The sequence below is a fragment of the Diorhabda sublineata genome, chromosome 4 (genome assembly GCF_026230105.1).
Source record: "Diorhabda sublineata isolate icDioSubl1.1 chromosome 4, icDioSubl1.1, whole genome shotgun sequence".
Lineage (NCBI taxonomy): Eukaryota > Metazoa > Arthropoda > Insecta > Coleoptera > Chrysomelidae > Diorhabda > Diorhabda sublineata.
In genome coordinates, this window is record NC_079477.1 from 38,793,824 (window position 1) to 38,819,529 (window position 25,706).

At 29.7% G+C, this 25,706-nt stretch overlaps 2 protein-coding genes and 1 long non-coding RNA gene across 6 annotated transcripts; 2 read left to right on the forward strand and 1 right to left on the reverse strand.

The window, feature by feature from the left end:
- Positions 1–109: 109 nt before the first annotated feature.
- LOC130443448 (UMP-CMP kinase 2, mitochondrial-like) lies at positions 110–3,095 on the forward strand. The gene is made up of 5 exons (XM_056778082.1): positions 110–403; positions 599–731; positions 1,219–1,417; positions 2,378–2,611; positions 2,950–3,095. The coding sequence occupies exons 1-5, from the start codon at positions 278–280 to the stop codon at positions 3,071–3,073; spliced, it is 816 nt and encodes a 271-aa protein (XP_056634060.1). The 5' UTR covers positions 110–277; the 3' UTR covers positions 3,074–3,095.
- A 120-nt stretch (positions 3,096–3,215) lies between these two features.
- LOC130443447 (uncharacterized) lies at positions 3,216–17,575 on the reverse strand. 4 transcript variants are annotated; one of them, XM_056778079.1, is made up of 10 exons: positions 17,248–17,575; positions 16,676–16,818; positions 14,807–16,603; positions 9,278–9,477; positions 8,850–9,162; positions 7,570–7,768; positions 6,342–6,441; positions 5,132–5,233; positions 4,315–4,470; positions 3,216–3,738 (listed from the first exon to the last, which is right to left on the reverse strand). In XM_056778079.1, the coding sequence occupies exons 3-10, from the start codon at positions 14,811–14,813 to the stop codon at positions 3,688–3,690; spliced, it is 1,128 nt and encodes a 375-aa protein (XP_056634057.1). In that variant the 5' UTR covers positions 14,814–16,603; positions 16,676–16,818; positions 17,248–17,575; the 3' UTR covers positions 3,216–3,687. The 4 variants fall into 4 exon arrangements, with proteins under 4 accessions (XP_056634057.1, XP_056634058.1, XP_056634056.1 ...); XM_056778080.1 differs by having other exon boundaries at positions 14,807–16,596; positions 16,985–17,575; XM_056778078.1 differs by having other exon boundaries at positions 16,985–17,575.
- A 311-nt stretch (positions 17,576–17,886) lies between these two features.
- Positions 17,887–19,409, forward strand: LOC130443450 (uncharacterized). The gene is made up of 3 exons (XR_008909843.1): positions 17,887–18,208; positions 18,263–18,455; positions 18,819–19,409. It is a non-coding gene; the product is annotated as an uncharacterized LOC130443450 (long non-coding RNA).
- The last annotated feature ends 6,297 nt before the right edge of the window (positions 19,410–25,706 follow it).

Consider the following 25,706-nt stretch of genomic DNA (forward strand, 5'->3'; position numbering starts at 1 on the left):
AGACCCAGTGCAAGCAGTATAGTGAACTGAGTGAACTAGTTCTCTTGCACTGCTACTAAGAACAGCGACACTAACTCTAGTTCTGCTATAAAGAGCGCTTAAATGTACACCTCCTGAACTAGTTCTGTCAGTGCAGCCACCAAGAGCAAACCTCTTGAGTATTACATCCATAGAGATATTACCAATATCTGTGATATCTCTATGATTGCAGCACACTTAACTTTTATATTCTACTATTTGTGATTCACCGACTTCCCATTCTATTTGTACGCCTCTAATGGTGACATTGTCATCAAGTTTTCGTAAAGTATTTGTACCAAATCAACTCATAAAAATGACTGCTTCGGTACCAGTTATTCACCACAACGTTGAATCTGTTTTAAACGTTTTAGAACTGCCTGAGGTAAGTAGTTTTTTGTACAGATCACACTAAAAATGTTTACTATATATATTGAGTGAATATTTGAGGTAGTCAGAATAGTGTTGAATCATCAATATTCTTGATTTGAAATCTTTCTGAGAATCAATTACAAAATACTTATTGTACTGAATAATAAAGATGTTCATTTGAAAACAATCATGTTATTATCTATTTTAGAACAAAGAAATTGCTGCAGTTCAGGAATTGTTAAAAATTTATGAAGCAGCTAAAATTTCAAAGGAGAAGAATGATGCTTGTGGAGAAGTTAAACAACATCCTTTAATTATCTTTGAAGGTTTGGATGGTTCAGGTAAAATGTGTCATATATCATTTCCATATGATTCATTAGGTTAAATTGCTAGAAATTGTTTTAAATAAACGACTTTTCCGAAATAACACAGTTCAATGATAGAATATTTGAGAAAGTATTCTAATTTTCTATCGTCTATTCCAGTGTGTATTCTGGTCAAGAATGTCTCCAGTCAGTTTTTGATTTTTTTTGGTATAGTTATGCATATAACGGCACCAACCAGAATAACTGAGACCAGTTCTAGTACTATAGACTATGCCGTCTCATCATATAATCCAGAATCCCCCGCTGAAAGTAATGCTACACAGCTCAATTGCTTCATTATGTATGATGAAATTTGTTTTCTTAACGACCACCAAACGAATCTCGAGAGTTAACACTGAATAGCACCAAATAATCGAAGACCAAGAATGCTCAGCATTATTCTCATTAATTAATTGTCAGACCTTGTAATATTGAATATTCTATGTTATTACATTTTTTGTAGGTAAATCTACTGTCGGTTTCAAGTTTGCTAAGAAAATTGATGGTGTGAAATGGCAAACACCTCCTAAAAGTATACAGCATCTTCGAAGCATATGTGATAAAAATAAAAAGTTAAATGCCGCCTATTACTCTTTGGGAAATTATATTGCAGGTTTAGAAGTACAGAAAATTCTAAAAAACAGGCCGGTAGTGATGGACAGGTAAGTTTTGTGATGTATTTTATTATGTTTCTTTTGAAGTGGCTGTAATTAGTTAATTAAAAATTGTTTTTATCGAAGTGTCAAACAGAAATTGAGGGAGACTTTTTTGCATTTTGTGAAATGTCGGATACTCACAATTACATTGTGTGATGTGCATCCAAAGTATCATATACATTTTCTAACAATTTCACAGTATTTATTTTCACTTAATGATTAGGAGAGAATACCTGATTTTTCGGGCTGTCCATATTTTAAATGAGCTATTTAAACCCTCTCCGTTAAAAAATTCTTCCAATCCCTTTGTATATTGGAAGTTATCAGAGATAATTCTCCCAGTTTTTTATTTTTCTTTTGAAACAAAGTGGTTTCACTGACTGGGGCCATAATTTGTTATCCAAAAATCATTTTGTTACTCGTGTCCCGCGACGCGACATTGAGCTGCGGCAGCCATTTTGCATACTTCGAAACGAAAATAGCTACGAATACAGGCCTGATGGCATATTTTGTTTGCTAATTTGTTACTTTAACATGGTGTGCATACACACACAACTCACAATCAATTTTCAACTGATTAGATTTATATATATAATAAAAAAATATACACAATCAAAAAAATCAAAATATCTATACAATTAATTGTAGGTATAAGGAATAATTGATGAAAAAAGAAATATATTGGTAATACTTTTTTATACTCACATAAAATTCATTTGAATAAAACGAGAAAATAATGAATTATTATTTTATTTATTCACCCTGTATTAGATTTAATAAATAATTGTCCAGAATGTTTACTGCTATTCGAATGCTTTAGTCACAACAGATCTTCATTGAATTTCACTTACATTGCATCAAGATATTGAACTTGTTACGATTTTAATGGAAAATTTTATTTTTGCCTCTCTTATTATATATCATGTTGTTCAGAGATGGTAAAATTATAAACTAAACATTTTATAGATATTGGCATTCCACAGCAGCTTTTGGTATAGCTCAAGCAGTTAATGACAATCCAGATTTTTCAATGCCTCCACAAGGTGATAAAATGTATTGTTGGCCAGAAGATTTATTCAAACCAGACATAGTAATTTTCTTGGATGTTAATGAAAATGTTAGATTACAGCGAATCTCTAGAAGAAAGGAGTTTACTCCACAAGAAGACTTGCTCAGTTCTTCTGAGGAATTTAGAAACAAGTGAGTAAGATGTATATATCAAATAATATTAACACATTTCAGGCACGAAAAGAATCGGTCATTTTAATAACCTCCAAGTCAAATTTTTTTCCAAAATGTTTTTTTTTACTGCGTATTCTGGGTAAAAACCACATAGTCAATGCATTCCTTCCTTTTTCAATAATACCACGTGAAAGACGTTCATTGCGTAAACAACTAGTCAGTGACCTTAGAGATTTTTGCATACACTATTAGATGGATAAATTATAACAATTTTTTGATAATAAAGCATTTATCTCTCTCTATTTAGTTTGTCCAAAATTTTCAGCTGTACATTTATTCAGTATTTTTTGTTTCAGTGTTATTTTGGCGTACAGGAATATGTGTGACCCAGAAGTGATTTTCATCGATGGAAATCACACTATTGAATCTGAGTGTTCCGAAATCTTAAAAAGCGTCAAGCATTTATTATGTACTGAATAATAAAGATATTTTTTTCTCATCTCCTACACTATTCTTAGTAAAAAATTATTTTGCTCCTCCGAGGGAAAAGAATTCGAAAATACGATATTGATAATTTTTTTTTTACTCATTATCTCTACTTTACATTCAAAATTCCATATCGAAGGTGGTTATTTTTGCCTTTTAATGAAAATAAGTAAATTATGATACTGCTATTTTTATATTTATGTACAATTATTAAGTAAAGAAATATAATTAATACATCCAAAGACAATCTGTTCAAATGAAGAAAAATATTGGAAAGGGAAATAATTATAGAAAGAAATTCGAATAGACATTTAATTCTAATTGAAGTGCAGTTACAATTATTTCATATAATAATATACTGAGTGAAAACTTCAGAGTCAAAGGCATCTAATCTATGATTTTTTTTAACATTCAAAGTTAAAAGCATCTAATCTTTGGAAATAAAAATTTTTATTTAGATATAGTTCGTATTATGAGAATAGCTTCACCTAATTGACGTATCTATTTCACAAAATATGACCAAGTATAATTTTAATTTCCAAATATTCATATTTAGGACAAATATTTATTGTTCCCGACATCATGTATGTTTCAGATGTTGAAACAGTTCATTTAAGTTCGGAGAGAACAGCCGCCACACTGTAGGCCGCTTTGGCTAACTACAACAAATACAATTATGATTATTAATATTTTAGAAGGATCCGAATTCCATTTATGTGAGCGTCATCTAAAGACAAACTATAGTTCTTCCAATATTAATTGCAGAATACCGTTATATGAGAATCAATCAATATTTCACAAATACGCGTGGCACTCATAACAAATTAAGAAATTAAAAATAATGTTTACTCCCCGTATAATAATCGGTAAACATCTAACAAACCGTCAGTGTACGTGGACTTGTTGAATGTTGAAATTTTCTTTTGCACTACCCCATACACATTCAAGAACTTTTGGAAACTCATCTTATCTTTATCCCACGATAATTCAAAATCCTATCAAACTTATTTAGTTTATCCTCCTCCCGATTGAAGCGAACAATGGTTACTAGTGTTTTTATGACACATGTAGATTTATCAGTACATCAATTATAAGAACAAGGAATAGATTAACACGAGAGAAGTTTCTTTAGCGTCTGCACCATAAGTGGAAATTGTGTATATAGAGGTCGTAATATTTGGTGTCGATTTGTTTTTGGTTTAACTATTGCCAAAGTATTAATAATAAGAGCTCACCTGTGTTAAAAATAAATGGTTTGTAGAAATTAAATTGTAAAATGATATCTCCCAAGGGTCCATTATATTGGTTATTATTATTAATAATGTTTTCCTGTTTTTTGTATTCCAATCGGTCCAAGGACTCTCGTATAATATGTCTCGTAGTTTTATTGACTAAAAAATAATTGTGAGATCCAAGATCTGCTTGACTATTTTATTATATATATATATTTGGCAGTATTTATTAGATCAGTCATTCGTCAGCCATTTTCCCTCATGTCAGTAACTAGTAAGAAAAAATAATGGAAGCTGTATAAGGACTGTAGCGACTGAGGTAGCGAATAATAAATTTTTTTACAGTCATTTTTCGAATGAATGTCCTATTTTGTGAAACGTATTGGAAATGTCACATACCTAACATCCTTTCAAATCAAATGTGAGAGGAGCATTTTATAAGGATTGTACTGTTGGACGGCAAACATCATGGTTAATTTATCACCATAAATAGCAAATAATTGCAGATAGTTTAGCTTCGATAACGAGAATATAGACGGAAATTTATTAAACGTTTAATGAACATATTATAGTACGAGATAAATGTGAATGGAAATTGGAGAAATTACTAAAAGAAAACCATCAGAGAGCCCTAGGATAAGCATAACATCATCAAAATGCCAAACTTTTTCCTGTATATCGAGCGCTTCTGGTAAACTGGTTCTCTGAAAGTTCCAAAACCCTATAAAATGAGATTAACATGAATTGGATATAATATTGAGGAATATCAATATTGTACTGACACACTACTCATTCCATCTACGACTATATTTATAATTACCTGATCTGAGATAGCTTGACCACTGATGTTCAATAATACCGAAATCAAAATGAAAGTTACAATCACCAAATGCATTTTGAAGGATTTTGATTGATGGGTATTCTGAAAAAACATAACAATCAACGTTCACCATTGATAAGTATTGGTTGGTATAGGTAATAGATAGTTGGCATGGAAAAGTTTACTTTGGTACTTAGAACGTTCAAAAAATTTGTTGAAAATCTTCCATTTTGTGTTATAATCAAACGTGCTTTTTCTCATTAACCTTAAATATAAAAACTGTAGTAGATCAATATCCATTATGTCTTATAATGGATACTGAAATACCAGCTGTCTACAATTATATCAGAGCAGATATTCTTGAATTAAAACTACTCCATCCTTGTCAATATGCATATCAAATAGGCAAATCTACAATAAAAGTAAACGTTGTATGTACTTTCTTACACGACCTAAAAGTGGCCTTAACAATACTCCACATCAAAACAGTATTAGACACGAGGGGAGTCCAAAGGACAACCTCCAGATAAATTATACAACTACTGTATACTAAAACATTACAAATAAAAGTATGGCCAAATTATTTAATACAAACAAGTGAAATGATCGCGGCACGAAAAATAAAATTACCCTGCAATTGATTCCGGGACACACCGGGATGGAAGGAAACGAAATAACTGACATACTCGCTAAAGCAAGGACTGACGAACCCTTCATAGGACCTGAAGTATAAGCTTCAGAACAATAGAAATAGCGTTAGAAAAAAAGATAGATAAAAGCAAAACAAATTACTGGGATAATCTACAGTGATTAAGATAGGCAAAGAGTCTCCTTGGAAACTATAACCAGAGAAAATCTGAATCTGAATGTATCAACATAAGTAAGAACAATCTACAAATACTAACAGGAATCCTATCGAGACACCGTCAGCTCAAGGGACACCCGAAGATGAAAATAATACAGCGTGCAGATTGTGTTGTGCAGAGGAGAAAACCTTTATCTACATTCTCTCGAATTTTGAGACATTATGGAACTCCATAGAACTGCACTTGGGAGCGTATGAAATAGAAGACGAAGATTTATAATTGTTACTTAATCGAACTGTGAAATAAAGAGTTACCTATTACTTTTAATATCATTTACTACACCCTTCCATAACTTAATATTATTACTTATTTATATTATAACTTTCATTCATTTTAAAACTTACGTTTCTTATATGGTAAATACACATTATTGAAGTCATTGCTCCTGTTGTACTCAATAAAATTATAGTGACTTTCTGAAACGTCTTGATACTGTCGACTGCTCTGAAAATTATGAATTATTCAAGCATGGATAACAATCTCAACAAAAAATAATTTATAAGCTTAGTTTAACGTATTTTTATGACTAATTCATTCAAATTCATATTTTTTGGAAATCCATCGCACTTCAAAAAATATTCCTTGATATTCCACTTTACGTATTGGTATCTATTTTCCCTCATTTATGTTTTTCCTATTACTGTACTGGACAAGTTCAGGTAAATGAGGATCCTAAATCACAGTTTCCGAACGTCATGTTCAATTTTCAGTGGAAATTTCAAATCTGAAACATTATGTACTTGAACTTTTGTGAGTTAATTCTTCCATGATATTTATTCAGTATATTCATCCACCGGTCTACTAGGATAGAAAAAATTATAACATATGATTACGAGGCGATTTACTCGATCAGTTTCCGAATAACAATGAACGTGATCCGGGTTAGTTTCCGAAAATTTAAATCATGATCGGGTTAACCTGATCAATGTTTCCGAAAAGTCTCCTTTTCATCTCTTTCGATTGGTTTCGAGGCCTCATTCTACCCTTTCTTTGAAATTCTCTAATGAAAATTTGGATAAAAGAGAAGATAATTAGCTAATTATAGGTAACAATGTGGATAGTCTCACTACTGGCACCTCTTTTATGAAGAGATAGACTAAAACTTGAGAAATGGAAAATACGCGGAATTTTAATTTTTTTACATTTTACCTTAAAACACCAATATTTTCTTCGTTTTAAGAATCGGCCCTTCTGGATGGTATGTCCTGAGAGAATTGTGAAGCCCCCAATTGGAAAAAAGTAAAAAGAAATTGTACACAAACTTTGTGTTGAATTGAAAGTGAAAAAAAGGTTTTCATGCATCTCCAAAATATCTCTCAAATACAGAATTTCTAGCAGTATATAATTTGTTTCGATGTCTTTATCGTAACTTCTTCTATGTTGAAATATGTCATATATCATCGAACTCTTAAGCCACTAATCGTAGTGTTCCCGACTAGAATGCTAATAAAGTATATCTTCCTCCTTTCATCGTAAAAAAATCATATTTGAAATTTTTTATGACCAAATTGGTAAAATATGTTCCCACTCATTCCCATTGCTATAATACTTTATTGCTAACAATTTACTAACCTTTTAAAACACGAACGATATTTGACAACATTTAAAAGATGTTCGTGGATTAGTTCTTGATCTCTTCCATTCTTCGTATGTATATTCAATTTCTTGTGTAAATTTTGTATAACATACTCATTGAGCCACATCAATTGTAATTGTATGTGAAATGTGAAATAAATGAAAAACAGCACTGGCTGAACGATTGCTAAACCAGCTAAAATAAAATTTATTATTACAGTAACTGGGAATAATTATTTTGTGGTATACGCAATAATTAGATAAACCATCCTTCCTAACAGCAATTACACAGGGCAAGTATGATAGCAAGTAGGGCTCCCGCTGACAAGACTAAGTTCAATCAGGCAACTTGTGCTGTTGAATTTGAAAATGAAGGACTATTGTAATAACGTAATCGGAAGAAGTGTGTGAGCTCGATAAAAAATAAAGTAGACTGCAAAAATAAAACCAATTGAAGATGTTCATAGTTCAAAGGGAAGAATACTGTTTCACTCATCTACCATATAGTCCCCCTGTGACTACTGGCTATTCGCTGATCTCAAAAAAATGGTCGCAGGTAAGAAATTCAGCTCAAATGAAAAAGCCATTTCTGGAACTGTTTATAACAGTGAAATTAAATTTTCTAAAAGCACCACCAAAAGTGATATTAAGATACATGCACTGCCAAATGTTACTTCAATATTATGCACGTTTCATTATTGCAAATATACCAATTGAAGGGGATTAAGTTTTTTAGTCTTTAGATGAGGTACACCAATTTGATGTGATGCGAAAGAGTAAGGTACATTTTTTCATTTCCCCAGAGTAAATTAATTTTTACTTATTAATACTGACTGTAGAAGGATGTATTAGTCTCACGTCACGTGCACAATTTCAAGATAAAGATATTAAGAAAAATACTAACTCGACACAAACACTGAATCATGACAATGTTTCAATATTATTTTTTGTTCAGTAGAAACAAAGAATCAGTTTAGTCAATGTTGCATAGCTTCATCAAAAGAAAATCTTGACCCAAAATACATTATATTGTCAGGGTTGATATTGTGGATATCAGGGAAAAGTTGAGCCAAATTAATTCATGTATTCTTTTCATAAACAAAGTTATCCACTTGTTTTGTCATTTCACCATCATACTTCAACGAATTTGAACTTTATGTCCGTATTCATAAATCGGGAGGTGTTTATTTGAGCAGTAGACATAAAATCATAACCAAAATGAATAGCATTATTACTTATATGAATATAAGTGGAAAGACATTCATTTTAGTACTCACCTGCTATTAAACATGGAAACATCAGCAATATATAAATAAAAGTGGGACCGTCGCCATAAAATCTCTTAACAGTATAAAATGTGAAATTTTCGAATCCATCATCAATGAGTAAAGGTAAACATGAAAGATGAACGCATACGCTTAATATTGATATCACTACCGATAAAGTATTATACATTCTTGCCTTTTTCAAAATTTTCATCTCAAATGCTGTACTTTGCGTTTCTAGGACTTTTGAAATATTATACAAAGTTGATGTAACTATTTCCGATTTTGACATAAAGTTTGCTGAAATAATAAGACCAGCGCATCCCTGAAATTATTATTGAATATCAAAAATATGCAAGACAAGAAATGATTGTTGAGGAATTTGATCGGAAATTTGCAATCTTATTCATAATTGAGAGTGTAAAATAAAATATACTCACTGACTGTAAAAAGCAGTATGGCGTGAAGTACTCTATGAAAATGTCTAGGTTTGTGCCATTTGCTAATAGATATAGTCCAGGAAGCAAAAAAGCTATTTCAATTAGGACAAAAATGGATAAGTACATATATTCTATTATCCAAAAATTATTTTTATTTTGTCCTAATGTTTCTACTTTTAACATCAATTTAACAGGGTCATCTGAAAAATGGTGATATAATTAATACGAATCAGGCAGTATTTTATGTCATAGAAAAGATAAAGGATCTCGAATTCTTATACAATTAACACAATACAACAAGGTAAATTTTTTTCTTTTCCTTGGTCTCAAATTACAAACATAGCAAAATATTTTTCTTAGACGAGAAAACAGATTCTTGTTTTCTTGCGGATTTTTGGTTTCTAAGGATATTGGGCGGAAATAGTCTTATACCGAAAGGTAGGTGGGCCTTCGCCGTCGTGGCTCTGACCTGGAGTCGTTTTTGCTCCTCTAGTTTGGTACTTAAGAGGATTAATATATTTTCATTAACAAACAATTTTTGGAGTGAAACTTTTTACGAGACAGTACATGAGTCTTGGTATGTGAATTAACTCGTAGAGCTAACGATTTTGTTCAAGCGGTATTCATTTTAATTCTCATAAAAATTGGGATTAGTTCAGATTCGTAAAAAATATCAGAAATTACTGTCAAACCGTCAACGATTTTACTAAACGTGATTTACGATATAAATTGGAAACAGGAATAAAAATATTAGATTTTCTGATATGACAATTTCAAGTGATCATTATTTATATTAGAATGAAAACTCAATTTGATATAAAAGATAATTTGTTTAGGAATGTTTATATGATTAATAGCTATAGAACTTTATCATGAATATATTGCTGAAGTGATCAAATATCGTTTTGAACATAATCAATAACGTTTAATCAAATAAATTATTCAGTAACTTCAACAAATACAACAACAAAGCTCACTTCACGTACAAATTAGACGAAAAAAAATAAATGATTTAAAGGGTGATTCATTCAGGATGAACTCTGAACTTCTTATCATCCCTATGTAATTTTTTGTACAATTTAAGCTAATTATGGACCATAATGATATTGCAATGACCTTTTTTTATTCATGGTAAACATTGATATTGTTTTTTTTTGCAATATTTGTGTGAGATATATTGAGTTGATAAGTGATATTTTGAATTTTTTTTTTTTATATAAGAACTATAATATCCTCAATGGATCACCTTTTATATCAATAACTTTTTAGATTGTTCTTATAGTGGAGTTTATTGTTATAATTCTAAAAGGCAATGATTAATTAATTTGACGTTATCAATTATTTTTTGAACGATTTTTGATTACTTCAGCAATATAATAAATTCAGAAAACATTTTTTTAACTATTGATCTTATAGAAACTCCTTGACAAAGTATCTTTTTTAACTAATTGAGTTTTTATCCAATTTATATGGGTAGTTATAATCGTTATATCTAAAACATTGTTTTACGAGGTATTTTCACTATGTAGCTGCGTATCTTTCAGTGACAACTCTACGATCGCAGTTCTAAACATGTGTGGCAGTTATTTCTCAAGCAGAAGAAATTTACGCCATCTTCAAATCGCCACTATTGATGTGCTCCCAGAGATGTAATTTGTTTTTCAATAGCAAAGAATGTTAAGTCGGCAAATCCTCAAGGTAAACAGACAAAATGAATGTTGCAATAATTGGAAATTCGTCTTAAGTTCGTTTGAAGAGGAGCTTAAACAACAAACAACTGAAGACGCTAAGCCTAGCAGATAATGTGGCGTGCAGATTTCGTTGCACAGAGGACGAAACCTCTATTCATTCTCTCAAAATACTACATAACTCCAGAGCACTACACCTGGGTGCGTATGAGAGAGAAGACAAAGATCTCTGGCAATTAAAGCCATCCCACATTCTTGACTTTTTAAATGAAGTGGTATTGATCGATCATCTGTAAGCACAGGGTTCTCCAGTATCACAGCAAGATGAAACTTCCCGTTTTTTTGCATTTTTTGAGAAAATTTACCATAGTAATGTATATTTTCTCACACGATCAAAAAGTGACGACCAAAAAGCCTACCGACTTTGATTTGAAGATTTGACGTGGAGATCGGCAGTAAAGTGGAACATTAATACCGATTGATCGATAGAATACGACAGTGAAATCGCTTTTCATTGCCTAAGCACTGAAGTAACTGAACTGTCATCAGTTTCATGTTCGACTGCAATAGATTACACGTCAACCAGCTCACAACCTTTTAATATAAGAAGAAATTCGATTTGCACTCTGATTTTTGGAAAATAATCACATTATTCAGCTATGTAATTAAACGCGGCACTCGTGACCTCTTCAGCTAGCCTCAATTCCAAGTTTTTTTGAATCTGGGCGATTTCTAAAAAAATATAATATGTAATGCAGTATTAACGTTTCGTTTTATCTCATTAACTTAAACATAATTATTGATGATACTTGATTGGTGTAACACTATTTGAGATTATTTTGCCTTGTATTGAAAAGCATAGACAAAATTTGCTTACACAGACATTGCTACTTAAGTTTTGAGTAATGGCAACATTGACGTGATTATATCAAATTTGACATTAACATCATAAATTTTTAATGGTGAATGTACTCAAAACGTGTTGCCATACGAGTGCTATTTGAGATACTTAAAACATTCATCTTGGTCAAAAAATAGAATCAAATCGCATTTTCGTGCGATTATTTTATTCGACTTCAAATTTTTATTAAACCAACAACAGTTTGTCGATTAACTTGCTTCGACTTTTGGTGATAAGGAACACTTCGATCCACCGTGTTTCGTTGGTTTTCAGAATTCAATCGTGGTCACCGTGAGATTGAGACTTTAGATCTACTCGCATACATCCAATATTACATTATATTCAGCTGCTAGGAAAATATGTTCGGGTTAGGTTGGATACCGCATAATTTGTCAATCACTTAAAAAAAGCTCATATCGAATGGTGCAAAGAAATGCTGAGAAAACTTAATTGCAGTGCTTCAAAAGACATCCTTAATATCGTGATAAGCAACAAATTATGAATTTATGCATATGAACCTTAAACTAAACAACAATCGACTGTATGGGTTTCTCAAGACGAGCCAAATCAAAAAAAAATTTGTTCGCGTACGAAGCACTTCGAAGTCACCTGTTTTTTCGGAATAATTGGGCCACCGAGCAAGTAGAATGCTCAATCCTTAATGGTATACCAGCGTTTGTTTGCCAGAAATATTCGATAATATCAGTAAAACCAATCGCAGAAAACAAATCATTCTTCATCACGACAAAGCGATCTCTCATAAATCAGTTCATACAAAAACGTTTTTGAAGAGAGAAACCAAGGAATTGATGGGTCATCCGTCATACAATTCATGTTTGGCATCAACTGATTTCTTTTTATTTCCGTAGATCGAACATTGCTAGTTCAACGTTTTTCTACACCCAAAGAAGAGGGGTTGATACGTTCAAATCACATGCTTTGTAGTCCCTTCAATCAGAATGCAAAAATACTTCGAAAATTTGTTCAAACATATGCAAAAGTGTATTTATCTTAATGGAAAATATTTTGAAAAATAATGAAGCCATATCCAATTATAAATATTTTTTTTGTCCGTCTCAAAACCTAAGTAGCAACTCTCGTATTTATTGTTACTTTTTCATTTAAGTAAAGTAATTTTCTCAACGACTTAATGTTCATATATCAGGTGAAGCGATTTTTGTTATTTTGTTGTTAATAAAGATTTTTTTCAAAATCTCCAATTTGAACTATATACCATAAAGTATAGATACCAGGAGTCCGAAGAACTGCATCAATTTGGGGATCAGATATGTCGCCGCTACTTCAATAAGGGATACAACATTTTTTAATAAAAATAATTTGAACAAAATGAATTAATATTATATATTTTATTCAATTTATTTCTACATTGACGAGCCAGGTTAGTCAGTTCGTAGTTACATACATACAAAAGATAACAAAGTTACGAGAAAATGTAGAACGTTATTTGACAAGAATTTTGTTGATTAGGTTGACAAATTTATTGCTATCATATGAATAAAAATTTGTCGTGCCTTACAGCAGGAGGTCTAATATTTCTATACTTTTTAAGAAGGTCAACAATATTGACACCAGCAATATTTCCAGCAGTGGCCACAAATTCGCGAGTAATTTGTGTTTTGCTTTCTGGAATTGTAATTTTAAAAAAGGTACCTACCTACATCAAATACGTCTCCTTCTCGTAGGAAAGTTAGTTCAGCCTTCCTGTAGGCTCTCGAAATCCCTATTATCATTGCGACCCAATAAACAAATTCATTAAATAATAAATTGTAAACATATCGTAAATTGAGTTGTACTTTTGCAAATAGAAATATCTCGTATCATGGCATCATGCTGACCAACCATGCCGATATCGACGGTTTTGCGCAAGGTGAGTTCAGTCCACAAAGTCGACGTCTTCAATGCTTTCACATTCTCAAAATAAGCAAGTAGTATTTTTCCGTTGATGCTCTTTATATTTTTCAAATTGCACCATTTTTTGAATTTGTGGTAGGTCAGGGTGTATCTACTTACTTCATAATTTTTTAGCTACTAAACTACCCACTACACCATTTGCATTTACTCTCTTACTTCAAATGGAATGCCTAATTCGCTATCTGAAGACATTTCAAGTAATTACTTCTGACCTGTTTTGACTTATTGACTTTTATTCACTCACCGTAAAGTTACTTGCTTCAGGTGAGATAGACAATCTCATGTTCGTATTTTCAAATGTTAATGCAGCTCACAAAATATGCAGTCATTCATTAAAACTTTCTACACTTATTCGAAAATATTGGAAAAAACCTTTGTTGCAATTTATGAAACATAATGTAAAATTTTCCGCTTATTAACCTGTCACTCCTAAAGGGATGTACATATTATTCTTTTCACCATATTTTCTGTTATGTCTGTTATGTTATATCATAAGAATTTGTAAATAATGACTGTCTCTCCCAAATCCACATCGATAAATGACTCTTGTATTTCAAAAATATTTACTAACTATTATTCGCCGTGAGCGCATTCCGATTCTAAGAAACGATAAAAAGTGACAAAAACTTTATTTGCACATTGATAAAAGACATCAATGCGCTCAGAAGTTCATTCTATTTACATTTTGTCACCTTCTGTACGTTTGTCTGTTCGCAATATCTTTATAAAATGGTATTACATAATAGGAGAGTAATAGAAGGTGGGCTTAATAATTAATATTAATGGTTTATTGCAAGAAATTCTATCAGCCACATAATGATTCTAACCAAAGTTTAATATATTTGTTGAAATTTAATAATAGATACGCAAAAATGATCTCGAAAGCCTTTCGCGGATCGCGATCCACAAGGATTGTACAGCCTTATATTCTATGTGTAATTATATAAATAACGTTATCATCGATTGAACTAAAAAGCAAAAGGATTGAATGATGAATATCAAACTCACCCCTCATGTCGAAGCAATTTATATATCGGACTGACAACTGAGAAGTTTCCAATAGAAATGGAGATATTCATTCCTCCAAGCCTGGTCATCATCGCTTCTAATATTGCTTTATTCATTAACGATCGACATATAGAAGAATATTAAATAGATTTTTTTTTTAACTAGGAAAAAAAGATTTTTTTGTCATTTTTATAACCAAGGGGTTAACCTTATAAAAATGACAAAAAAATCTTTTGTCTCCGATTTCGCTCGAATTTTGCACGGTGCGGTATTTTGGTTTGAGAATCCCAGAAAAGCTATCAGTTTCTCCGAAAAAAAATCTTTAAGGGGAGAAAAGTCGTGAAAATTAGATTTTCACGAAAACCGTTGCTCAAATTTGAAAACTGATGTGATTTTCGGAATCTACATGAGAAAATAGAATACATGTAACCACATGTTCTTTTCGATACTTTCCTTCTTCTGATGTGATTAGATAGCTGTTTCAAAATCAAATTTGTATACAAGGTGATTCATTAAGAATGTCCAATCTCTGAACTGTAGATTCTAGACCTCAAAATATGATGATTTTGCTCAACATGCCTAATGCAAATATTGCTAGTTTAATTTAAATTTTGATTTTCGCAATAGTTTTTTAAGTTTTCACAATTTCTATTTGAAAATGGGCAATTTCACGTTTTTTATTTGCACTCTAATTTAACACTGCTAATAGAGGGCGCTAGTTACACTTGTTTGTGTTAATTAAATCAAAGTAAACTTTTTTTGGGCTAAACTTACAACTAAAATAATAAAAGAATATTAAAAAGCGTTAAATTCTACAAAAAAATGTTACTCTTGTTTGATTCTCAATCGGTTATCGAGTTATCTGCTTCTAAAAAGTTCAATTTTTTCATAAAAAAATTTTATTATTCCTTAAATATGTAACAATAACAAATTTGTAAACAAAAATAAAAAACTGCAAAGTAAAAACTGATAGCTTTTCTAGGATCCTCATATCAAAATACCCCTTCGTGCAAAATTCTAGCGAAATCGGAGACAAAAGATTTTGTCATTTTTATAACCAATGGGTTAACTTTTGAAAATTTGAAAAAATAGCATACTTCAAAAGTATCGGAAAAAATGCGTGGTTACATGTATCATATCATGGAGATTCCGAAAATCACATCAGTTTTCGAATTTGGGCAATCGTTTTCGTGTAAATCCAATTTTCACCTCTTGATTCACCCACCGCCATATGCCCGATAAGACACAAACTTTTCTCTCTACTATATAGTGATAACTGTGGTTCGGACATTCTCGCACAGAGGACGCGCGTGTTTTATAGCGCCTGTCATATCCGCAACCCGTTATACAACTCATAGATAAAATAACAACCAGTTTTAAGCACTGTGTATGACTGGTTGCCTCTCTTTAATGGTGATACTAAATCAATTATATACAAATTTGATATTTAAAAAAAAACACATCAGAAAAAGGAAAGAATCGAAAAAACAATTGGTATCATCCATTTTCTCATGGAGATTCCGAAAATCACACATTTTCCTGTTTAATTTTTACTGAAAGTGTTTTTGTAGCGCCTGTCATATCCGCAACCAGTTATACGACTCGCTTTTGATTCTCAATTCCCGATCACAAGTTTCACATTTTCTGGAGATCTAATTGTAGGGCATCTGTGAAATTGACATAGCTAAATCCTTTTCCCATACTGGTACGAGGGTCTCTGGCCATTCTAACAGATGATTCTATCAAACCACAAGGTTCAAATAATTCCCATAACTGCTCTTCTTCAGCTCCTTAAATCTCAATTGAATAATAAATATAATTAATACTTATTGAATATTCAAAAATATGTATGACATTAAAAAGACTTACAGAAATTCAAATTTCCAACAAATATTGCCTTGCACTCATTATTTTTTGTAGTAGATCCACACCAACAAACACACAAATACTTTTCTTTGAAAACATTACCATTTTGTTGTACCACATTTTGAGCATCTTCTTGTTTGACAAATCTGTAAAAAATGAAGGTAAAAAATGCCAATACTAATGAGAAAATATTAAAGCAATCAATAATAAAATTTAATATGAATTTTCATTAGTTACCTATGTTGAATCTGTTAATTAATAAATTTAGATAGCATTTGAAATAATATATCTGATTTGGAAATTAAATATTACCTTATAAAACAAAAGATAGATACACTCTTTATATCAGGATGAAATTCTTTTTAGATGGCAGCCACTTTTTTGGGTATTTTTGGATCACAACCTTTAAACCTTAATGTTTCCTCAATTGGTCCATATTTATATTTTTAAAACACTTTTGATATTTTTCTTTTTTAAAATTTATAGAAATTTTCACTATCAACTATACTATTTACAACACTGTTTGTTAATAATTTATCTTTCTTTGCCTTCATTATTTTCAGACTTTTCTTTACCTGATTTTTTTTGGACTTGAATCTGTAGTATCCTTATTCTTATTTAATTGTTCTTTTTCACCATCAACGTGCTGCCATCCATCATTTGATACTTTTTGTTTTATTTTTCATTTTATTATAAATTATTGATGAAATATTATCTACATTCTCTCCTTGTTGATTATCACTCATACCATTTTTTCTTTGCGTTTTTTGTTCCTTTTCTGTTTTCAAAATAGATTCCGAGCTACTCACTTCATTATCGTGTTAATTCATATTATTTTTACTAGTTGATAAGCATTTTTTTCTTCAGATTAGTGTTTCCTCCCTGGTTTACTTGTTTGATATCCAACTTTCTACCCTTACCTTGTTTCTTTTCGTTTAGTTTGACTGAAATTCTCTTGATTTTAATTTTATCATCAATGTTATTAAATCAGCTGTACTTCCTACAGTATAATCCATCACAAAATATGTAATTATTTTGAGTTTACACAAGAGAAAATATAAACAGAGAGAGCTTAACTTTTTGAACTATGCAATTCTTCTTTTTTCTTCAATATTAAATTCTTCTTTTTCGATCGGATATATAGTCTTCTTTTTTATTTAAATAAAATATTGGTTAGATGTTCATGGATGGAATAATAAATGTAAATTAAATTATTTCAAATATTAAGATTTGCAGGCGAAAATTCAATATTTTGGAGCTATCTCCATTAAATATGTTTAATTTTCGAAAAGAACAAGATTATATTAAGGTTAGGTTCATTTTTGGAATTAGGGTTTGTTATTGGGCTATAACAATAACTCTGTTCTATTTAGTATAATTTTAATTCTTGTATTATTCATCATTAACACTAAATTCGTAGTAGTACATATAAATCATATTTTTCATATCTATGTAAACATAATTTGATTATTTGATAGTATGTATAATAAAAAACGTTGATGGGGACAGTTGCAAGTTAAACATTAAATTTACCAGGTATTAAATAAATTATTTAATTAAATTCAAATTAGGATAACCATCATTCTGCAGGTTAAAGTTTATTCTGGAACAGCACATCTAAAGGACCTAGAGCAACTGTTTCAGGCAAATTAAAGTTATTGATCAAGTTATGGAAGACACTTCAATGTTACCATCGATGAACATGAAGTCTGAGAAGTCTCGGCTGGATCCATCTTGAAAACAAATATGAAACTTGAGCTGACAACTCTTAAATTGAAAAAAGGTGAGTATGTATCTGAATGTCTCAAATTTCATCAATATATTACTTTTCTAATTTATTCGATGTTGCATTGAACTTTGAAAAATTCTTTTTGTAAATTCATATATTTGGCAATCGTTTCATGATAGTTAGAATAATAAATCTCCATGTATTTGGTACAAATAAAAACAGAACTTAATTCGTTATATTCTTTTTTCAATAATGATTAAAGCAAAGATGTATTATAGATTTGCTTTTTTTATCAATAAATTTCTTATGCAAGTTATCAGTTTTATTATATTTCAACTGCTGTCATTAATGTTTTTGAACTCTTAAAAGTTGATCATATATCTGCCTGTTTAAATTTTTGTCTTTCATCAATTTCAGATTTAAAGAGTACCTGATGCCTCCAATGTAAAAGCAGCCAATGTTTCCATATGAAAGTGTTATCAAAGTGTCAATTCCATTACTATTCAATCCTGATGTTTCTTTTATTGAAAAAATAAATAAAGTATTAAAAATGAGTACACCAAACCAAGTGACATTTATATTAGTTGGAATATCATTTTAATATGGAATAAAAGTTCCAAAACTGTAGCATCTTATTAGTAGTTTTACATAAATGAAAGTAAGTGTGTTAATAATTCGAAAATTGTACCAATAGTTTAATCAACTATTAAATTATCAGGAGATAAAGCATGGTGGAATATGAGTATGGATTAGATTTTCTGATTCATTTAGTATCAAACTGAAAACAAAATTTCGAAATGGAAGATGCCATTTGTGCAATTTATGGGAGTTACATCTTCATGCATTGCTTACTTGTGATGGACTGTTATGGATTTCACTTGAGTAGAATTTTTTTGCAAAACTACTAGGAAACGTATAAATGATTGGTATTTTTTTGGATTATATTGTAAAATACAAATAATTGAGAAAAACCCTGTATATCATAATTAATAAAAATAATTTCAGAAATAATATAATGTGAGCCTCTGTTAAATAACAAAAATTCTTTCATCTTTTAGTTGTAAACAACTTATAATAAAATCAGGTATTGAAACAAAAAAGGAATTATTTGTATAATTGGAAATTATATTTCGGATGTAAAAAGAGATGCAAGGCAGTAATCCTCGGAGATTGCTCTGTTTCTCAATTTCCACGCATGTGCCTAAATCAAACGGCAAAACGTCGGAGCAAACGGTGGAAATGAGTTGTCGAGGTGTCGAAATTTGCTTAGGGGTATCGTAAGATACCAAAATTTCATTCCCTATGACTATTCGAAATATAGGTTTTCATTGAAACTTAGAAATGGAACTTACATTGTGGATGTACCTCGTATGAAGGAAATTCTAAAATCAGTTATTCAAATTTTTCTAAAATTTTCGGTCCGAATTATTGCATAAAATTTTGATTGAAATGATATTTTTTGTTATTTAATGAGTAAGCAGACCTTTGATCAGTTGCTGTTGGTTTTTGTACTTTTGGGAATTCTAGGAATATTTTATTGAGATTAATACAGTTACAGATATTAATTAATGAAGAAAAATAGTTTGAATTAATTTTTGAATAACTTTTTTAACATTCAGAAAGTTTTAACAAACATCCAATTAAACTTACAAAACAATGTTTTCGAAATCCTTAGGGATCTTTTGAAGTATAAAGTTAAATTTGAATATTTTATTTGTTGTTAATCTCGATAGAATTGATTATTTTGTTATTAGAATTTTGTGTAAAAATTAGGGAAATGGAATGAAATATGAAATCGAAATGAAACAGTGTGAAAACATATCTCAAGAAAGATTATTCGAAATCAATCTATAACTTTAAATTAAAGGAATCATTTGAAAACAATAAGTATATACATTACACCCTTTTTTTTGTTAAAAGTATCCTTCATTTATTTTTCTACATTGGTTATGGAGAATTTACAAGAGGTATAATAATATATTTGAAAAACAACACGCGCCTGCAGTTTTGGAACCCTTTTTAACAGTTTGTAGGTAGAATAGTTTGTTTACATTATATGGAGGGTTTAATACAGATAAAGAAAAATGACCATGCAGCCCCTTTTTAGATGTCTTTGTTCGAAGAATTGTGTGTTTACATTTCAATCTTATTTTTGGCATTTATGAGATTATGTTCAACAGAATTCTTAAAGAGATAAAGACGACCACCCTACACTATGAGAAATTTTAAAATCGCAGTATTCTAGATGAATAATCGATGGTAATACCAAAATAACTATACATTTTTAGGGTTTATTACTAATAAACGAAAATTGAATTGACCATGTAGCACCTTCTTAGATGCCTTTGTTTTTGTTGAAAGAATTTTTTATTTACTTTGCATTTCGAATTGATTTTTGATATTCCTGAGAAACATAACGTTTAATAGAATATTTTCTGATATTGTTTATCTAATTTGGGGATGGGGACCATCCCTCATCCATGGGAAATTTTCAATTCACAGTATTTTCGATAAACAATCAAACATAATACCAAGATAACAAAAATGTTTTGATTTATATGCAGCCATTCTTTTGAAAGTTGAAATTGTTTTAGTCAGTAACATTGTTCTAAATTCTACGTTTTTTAATTAAGAAACATTCTCGTGTACCTGTAATCACTAATGAAAGTACTAATTCGAAAATCGAAGGTATGTCGTAAAACATTAAAAGTATACAGATTCCCAAATGGAAATTACTATTATTTGCTGCCCATAACCTCTACTTATATAGTCATTTAATAACATTAAGTTATTGTGAATTATAATAATTAAATCTGTGTCATGTTTTATTGTAAGTATTATATGTATTATCACTAATTATTTAAAACTTTCTTAGAACTATTCCAAAAATATATCTTGCTTTATTTATTTTATTTTTGAAAACACTATTTTATTCAATATGTAAATTATATAACAAAATATGTAATATTCAATTACTTATTATTTAATAAATCAAAACTTTACATCTTCTCAGATCATTGACCCCTTTCAAATTCTTTGCGAATGTCTAGACTTGTTTTTGACTTGCGCACTGTGAATGTTGAAGTCACAAGCTTTAAACAATGCATTTAATTATTTAGATAATGAAACTTTGACAGTATTACAAATTCGGGCAGACATATTTGATGCTAAATTTTCTATTCGTGAAATTTCGTGTAATTTTGTTTTCGGTTGTGAAGTGAAAACTATTTTCTTATTGATATAGGTAAGATATAATTCTCTTTATGTAAAAATTAACGAGATTTGTCCAATAAAAGTTTCCAGGAAAATGAAATGAACGATTTCAGTGTATTACATTTTATGGAATGCTAAGGTTTTATTATTATTTTTTTAATATTTTCAAAGTAATTAAAATTAAGCATATTCTTCAGATAATTTGAAATTGTGTGAATCATTAATTTACTTATAAACATTAAACAAACGATAATCAAAAATATAGCATCAAAAAGTTCGTTTATCCTTGTCTGTCTGGACAGCATGTCGGCCATCTTTGTAGGTCGACGCAATTATTGTTCACGTCAAATCTTTTCAACTGTAATTTGTTTTTTCATATAAATATATATATATATATATATATATATATATATATATATATATATATATATATATACATATATATATATATGTATGTATATATATATAGAAAATAGTTATTATTAGATAAATAAAATACAGAGATACCGGATCTGTTTAATAACGACAAAAAAATCTTTCGATTTCTAGTTTTAAAAATGTGACTAATGTTGAAAATTTTTAATGAAACTTTGGAAATTTTCAGTATATCGATAGAAAATAGTTTTTATTTAAAAATTTTCGTGAAACGGATTGAAAATAAACATTAAAAGTGATTTGTTTTTCTTTGATGTTCGTATTCGTGGCGTGGCGTGGCTTTGTTTTTGACTACCAATGTTGACATTAATAAGTTTAAACAATGCATTTAATTATTTAAATAGTGAAATTTTGACATTGTTACTAATTCGGGCAGACATGTAAATTTTCTATTAGTCAAATTTCGTGTAATTTCATTTTAGATTGTTAAGTAAAAACTATTTTCTTATTGATATTTATTGATATAGGTAAGATTTAATTATCTCTATGTAAAATCAACAAGAATTATCAATCTAAAGTTTGTGTGAATTCAGTTAATTACATTTTATCGAAAGCTACGATTTTATTGATTGATTTTTTACATATAATAATAATAATAATTTATACATGGAGTAACAGTTTAGGAATATGACTTATATATAATTATTTGTGGAAAATAAATATAGGTTAGAAAAGGTTAGTGTAACATGGTTATACGATATTAGAAATAAATTAGAAAATATGTCGGTTATTTAGATTTACAGGGCGACGAGAAATTTTGGAATGGTTGAAAATAAGGAATGTTATTTGTACTAGAAGTAATCTTGAAACAAAAATTCTTGTATATTGCAGCATTCAACTTCTAATTATTGTTTCGGTTTCATCTATATTTAATCGAAATATCTTTTTCTTTTGAGTAAATTCAAAATTATAAAACAAGTTGTCAATTATCAAGACACAGCAGTTTGAAATATCATTGTTCTTAAAAGTTGAAAATAAATTAGTTTATATTTCACATTAATACTTTGTAAAAAATGTCGTAGGCTTCTATAGTTATAGTCCATTACGCCCTTTCGAAAAAATATTCTCACATCTGTGAACCAGATGTTTTATTGCTGTAGTAGTAGGTAAAGATATGGATTTTTCCAATAAGACCCATTCAAAATGTACAGATAACAATATAATAAAGTAATAAATATTATGGGTTCTGACCATTTTACATTTTGTACAGAGCTGACCAAAAGAAAATAGTTCACTATCATATTTGGCAGTATTGATTATCAAATTTTGAGAAAATGCTGATATTTTTATCATCTCTCCAAAATAATAAAGTCTCAAAAATTCTTCTCTAATTTATAATTGTTTTCTTGGTAAACACAACCTTGGAAAAACAATATAATAATTAATCAAGTTTCGAGGATTCACAAACTGGAGATCTTTTGAGTGGTTTAATAAAGCATCTTCTTCTTTCATTCAAATCCAATTTGGAGAAAATCGTTGATTATATTATTGCAACTATGTTACAAAGTGGGGGTGTTTATTTTGGAGGAAATAGAGATCATTTTTTTAATAACCATCATCATTTTGTATTAGTGCGGAATCAATTATTTGTACACACCACTTTTGATATACAGAAAACAATATGGAAATAATCTCAAATCATTCTGTAAGATAAATATACGGAGAAAATATGACTTTCCAATGGAACAGTTACTGTTAGAAATTATCTCTTCATTTAATAAACTTTTTGTCATCACCCCTTCATTTGTTTAGAATCGCTTTTGACATTTTATACACAAAAAATTCTTTTCTCTTCTTATTAATCGATTAACTAAAGCATTTTTCTTCATGTTTGTATAAAAGTTGATTGATTCTAAAATAATAATTTAATTTTCTTACGAATTTTCAACAAAGTTTAGTGTTATTTAATCGACATCGCAGTATTTATTCTCCAAAGTGCTTAAATGTGCAAATTCTAACAAGTTTATAAAGAATTTCTAATGCAGATCGATAGTAATAGGAAAAAGAATATAAAAGCCCACCAAGTTCGATAACTACAAAACATTACTTTTGAATAAACTGTACCAAAAAAACTTCAGGGTTCCAAATATTTTAATTCTGGTATGTTTATGTTAGAAATCTTTTATGAACCATTATTAGACCCTTTTTTGTTGTTGAAAGTATCCTTTATTTATTTTTGTACATTGGTTATCGAGAATTTACAAGAGGTATAAAATATCTGAAAAACAACACGTGCGGTGCTGTTCTAGAACACTTTTTATCAGTTTGCAGAATAGTTTTTTTACATTATATCGAAGGTTTAATACCAATAACAAAAAATGACCGTGCAGACCCTTCTTGGATGCCTTTGTCTTTGTTCCAAGAATTTCTTGTTTACCTAACATTTGGAATATATATTTTTTATATATATGAAATAATGTTCGGCAGAATCCTTTGTTAATGTTTGTCTGATTTGGGTATGAGGACCACTCCAAATATGGGAAATTTTAAAATCACATTATTCTAGATACATACTCGTAATAATACCAAAATAACTATACATGTTGAGGGTTTAATACCGATAACGAAAATTGACCCCTTTTTAGACGACTTATCTTTGTTGGAAGAATTTCTTAATTACTTCACATTTCGAATTTATTTTTGATATTCATAGGAAATATATTTGGGGATGAGGAACACCCTACACTATAGGAACTGAAAATATTAAAATCACAGAATTCTCGATATCAAGATAACAAAAATATTTTGTTTTGTACTTTATACATATGCAGCTATTCTTCTATAACTTAATCAATCTTAATAACATTGTTTTAAATTTTACGTTCTTCAATTAATAAACATTTTCATATGCCTACCTGTAATCAATAATAAAATTACTAATTCAAAAACGTAGATATGGCGTAAGGAAAAATAATGTTCACTACGATTCTCTCTAATTGTTTTATTTAATTTGGAGTTAAGGACCACCTTACACTATGAAAAATTTCCAGTATTCTCGATAATTAATTAAAATAATACAATATATATTGAGGGTTTATTACTGGAAACTCCGAAAAATTACACGTGCATGGTCCTTCTTACTTACCTTTGTCTTTGTTTGAAGAATTTTTTATTTACTTTACATTTGGAATTGATTTTTGATACCTATTCATAGGAAATATAACGTTCAATAGGATGAGGACCACCCTACATTATGGGAAGTTTTAAAATCACAGAATTCTCAATATCAAGATAACAAAAATGTTTTGATTTGGTCTTTATACATATGCAGCTAATTTTTTGGAACTTGGAATAAATTTCAGTAACATTGTTTCAAATTTTACGATCCTTAATTAATATAAAAATTTTCATGTACCTGTAATCACTAATGAAAATACTAATTGGAAAAACGAAGTTATGTCGTAAAACATTAAATGTATACAGATTCCCAAAAGGAAATTACTATTATTTGCTGCCCATAACCTCTACTTATATAGTCATTTAATAATATTAATTAATTATTTTATTCAATATGGAAATTATATAACAAAATATGTAATATTCAATTACTTATTATTTAATAAATCAAAACTTTACATCTTCTCAGATCATTGACCCCTTTCGAATTCTTTGGGAATGTCTAGACTTATTTTTGACTTGCGCACTGTGAATGTGGAC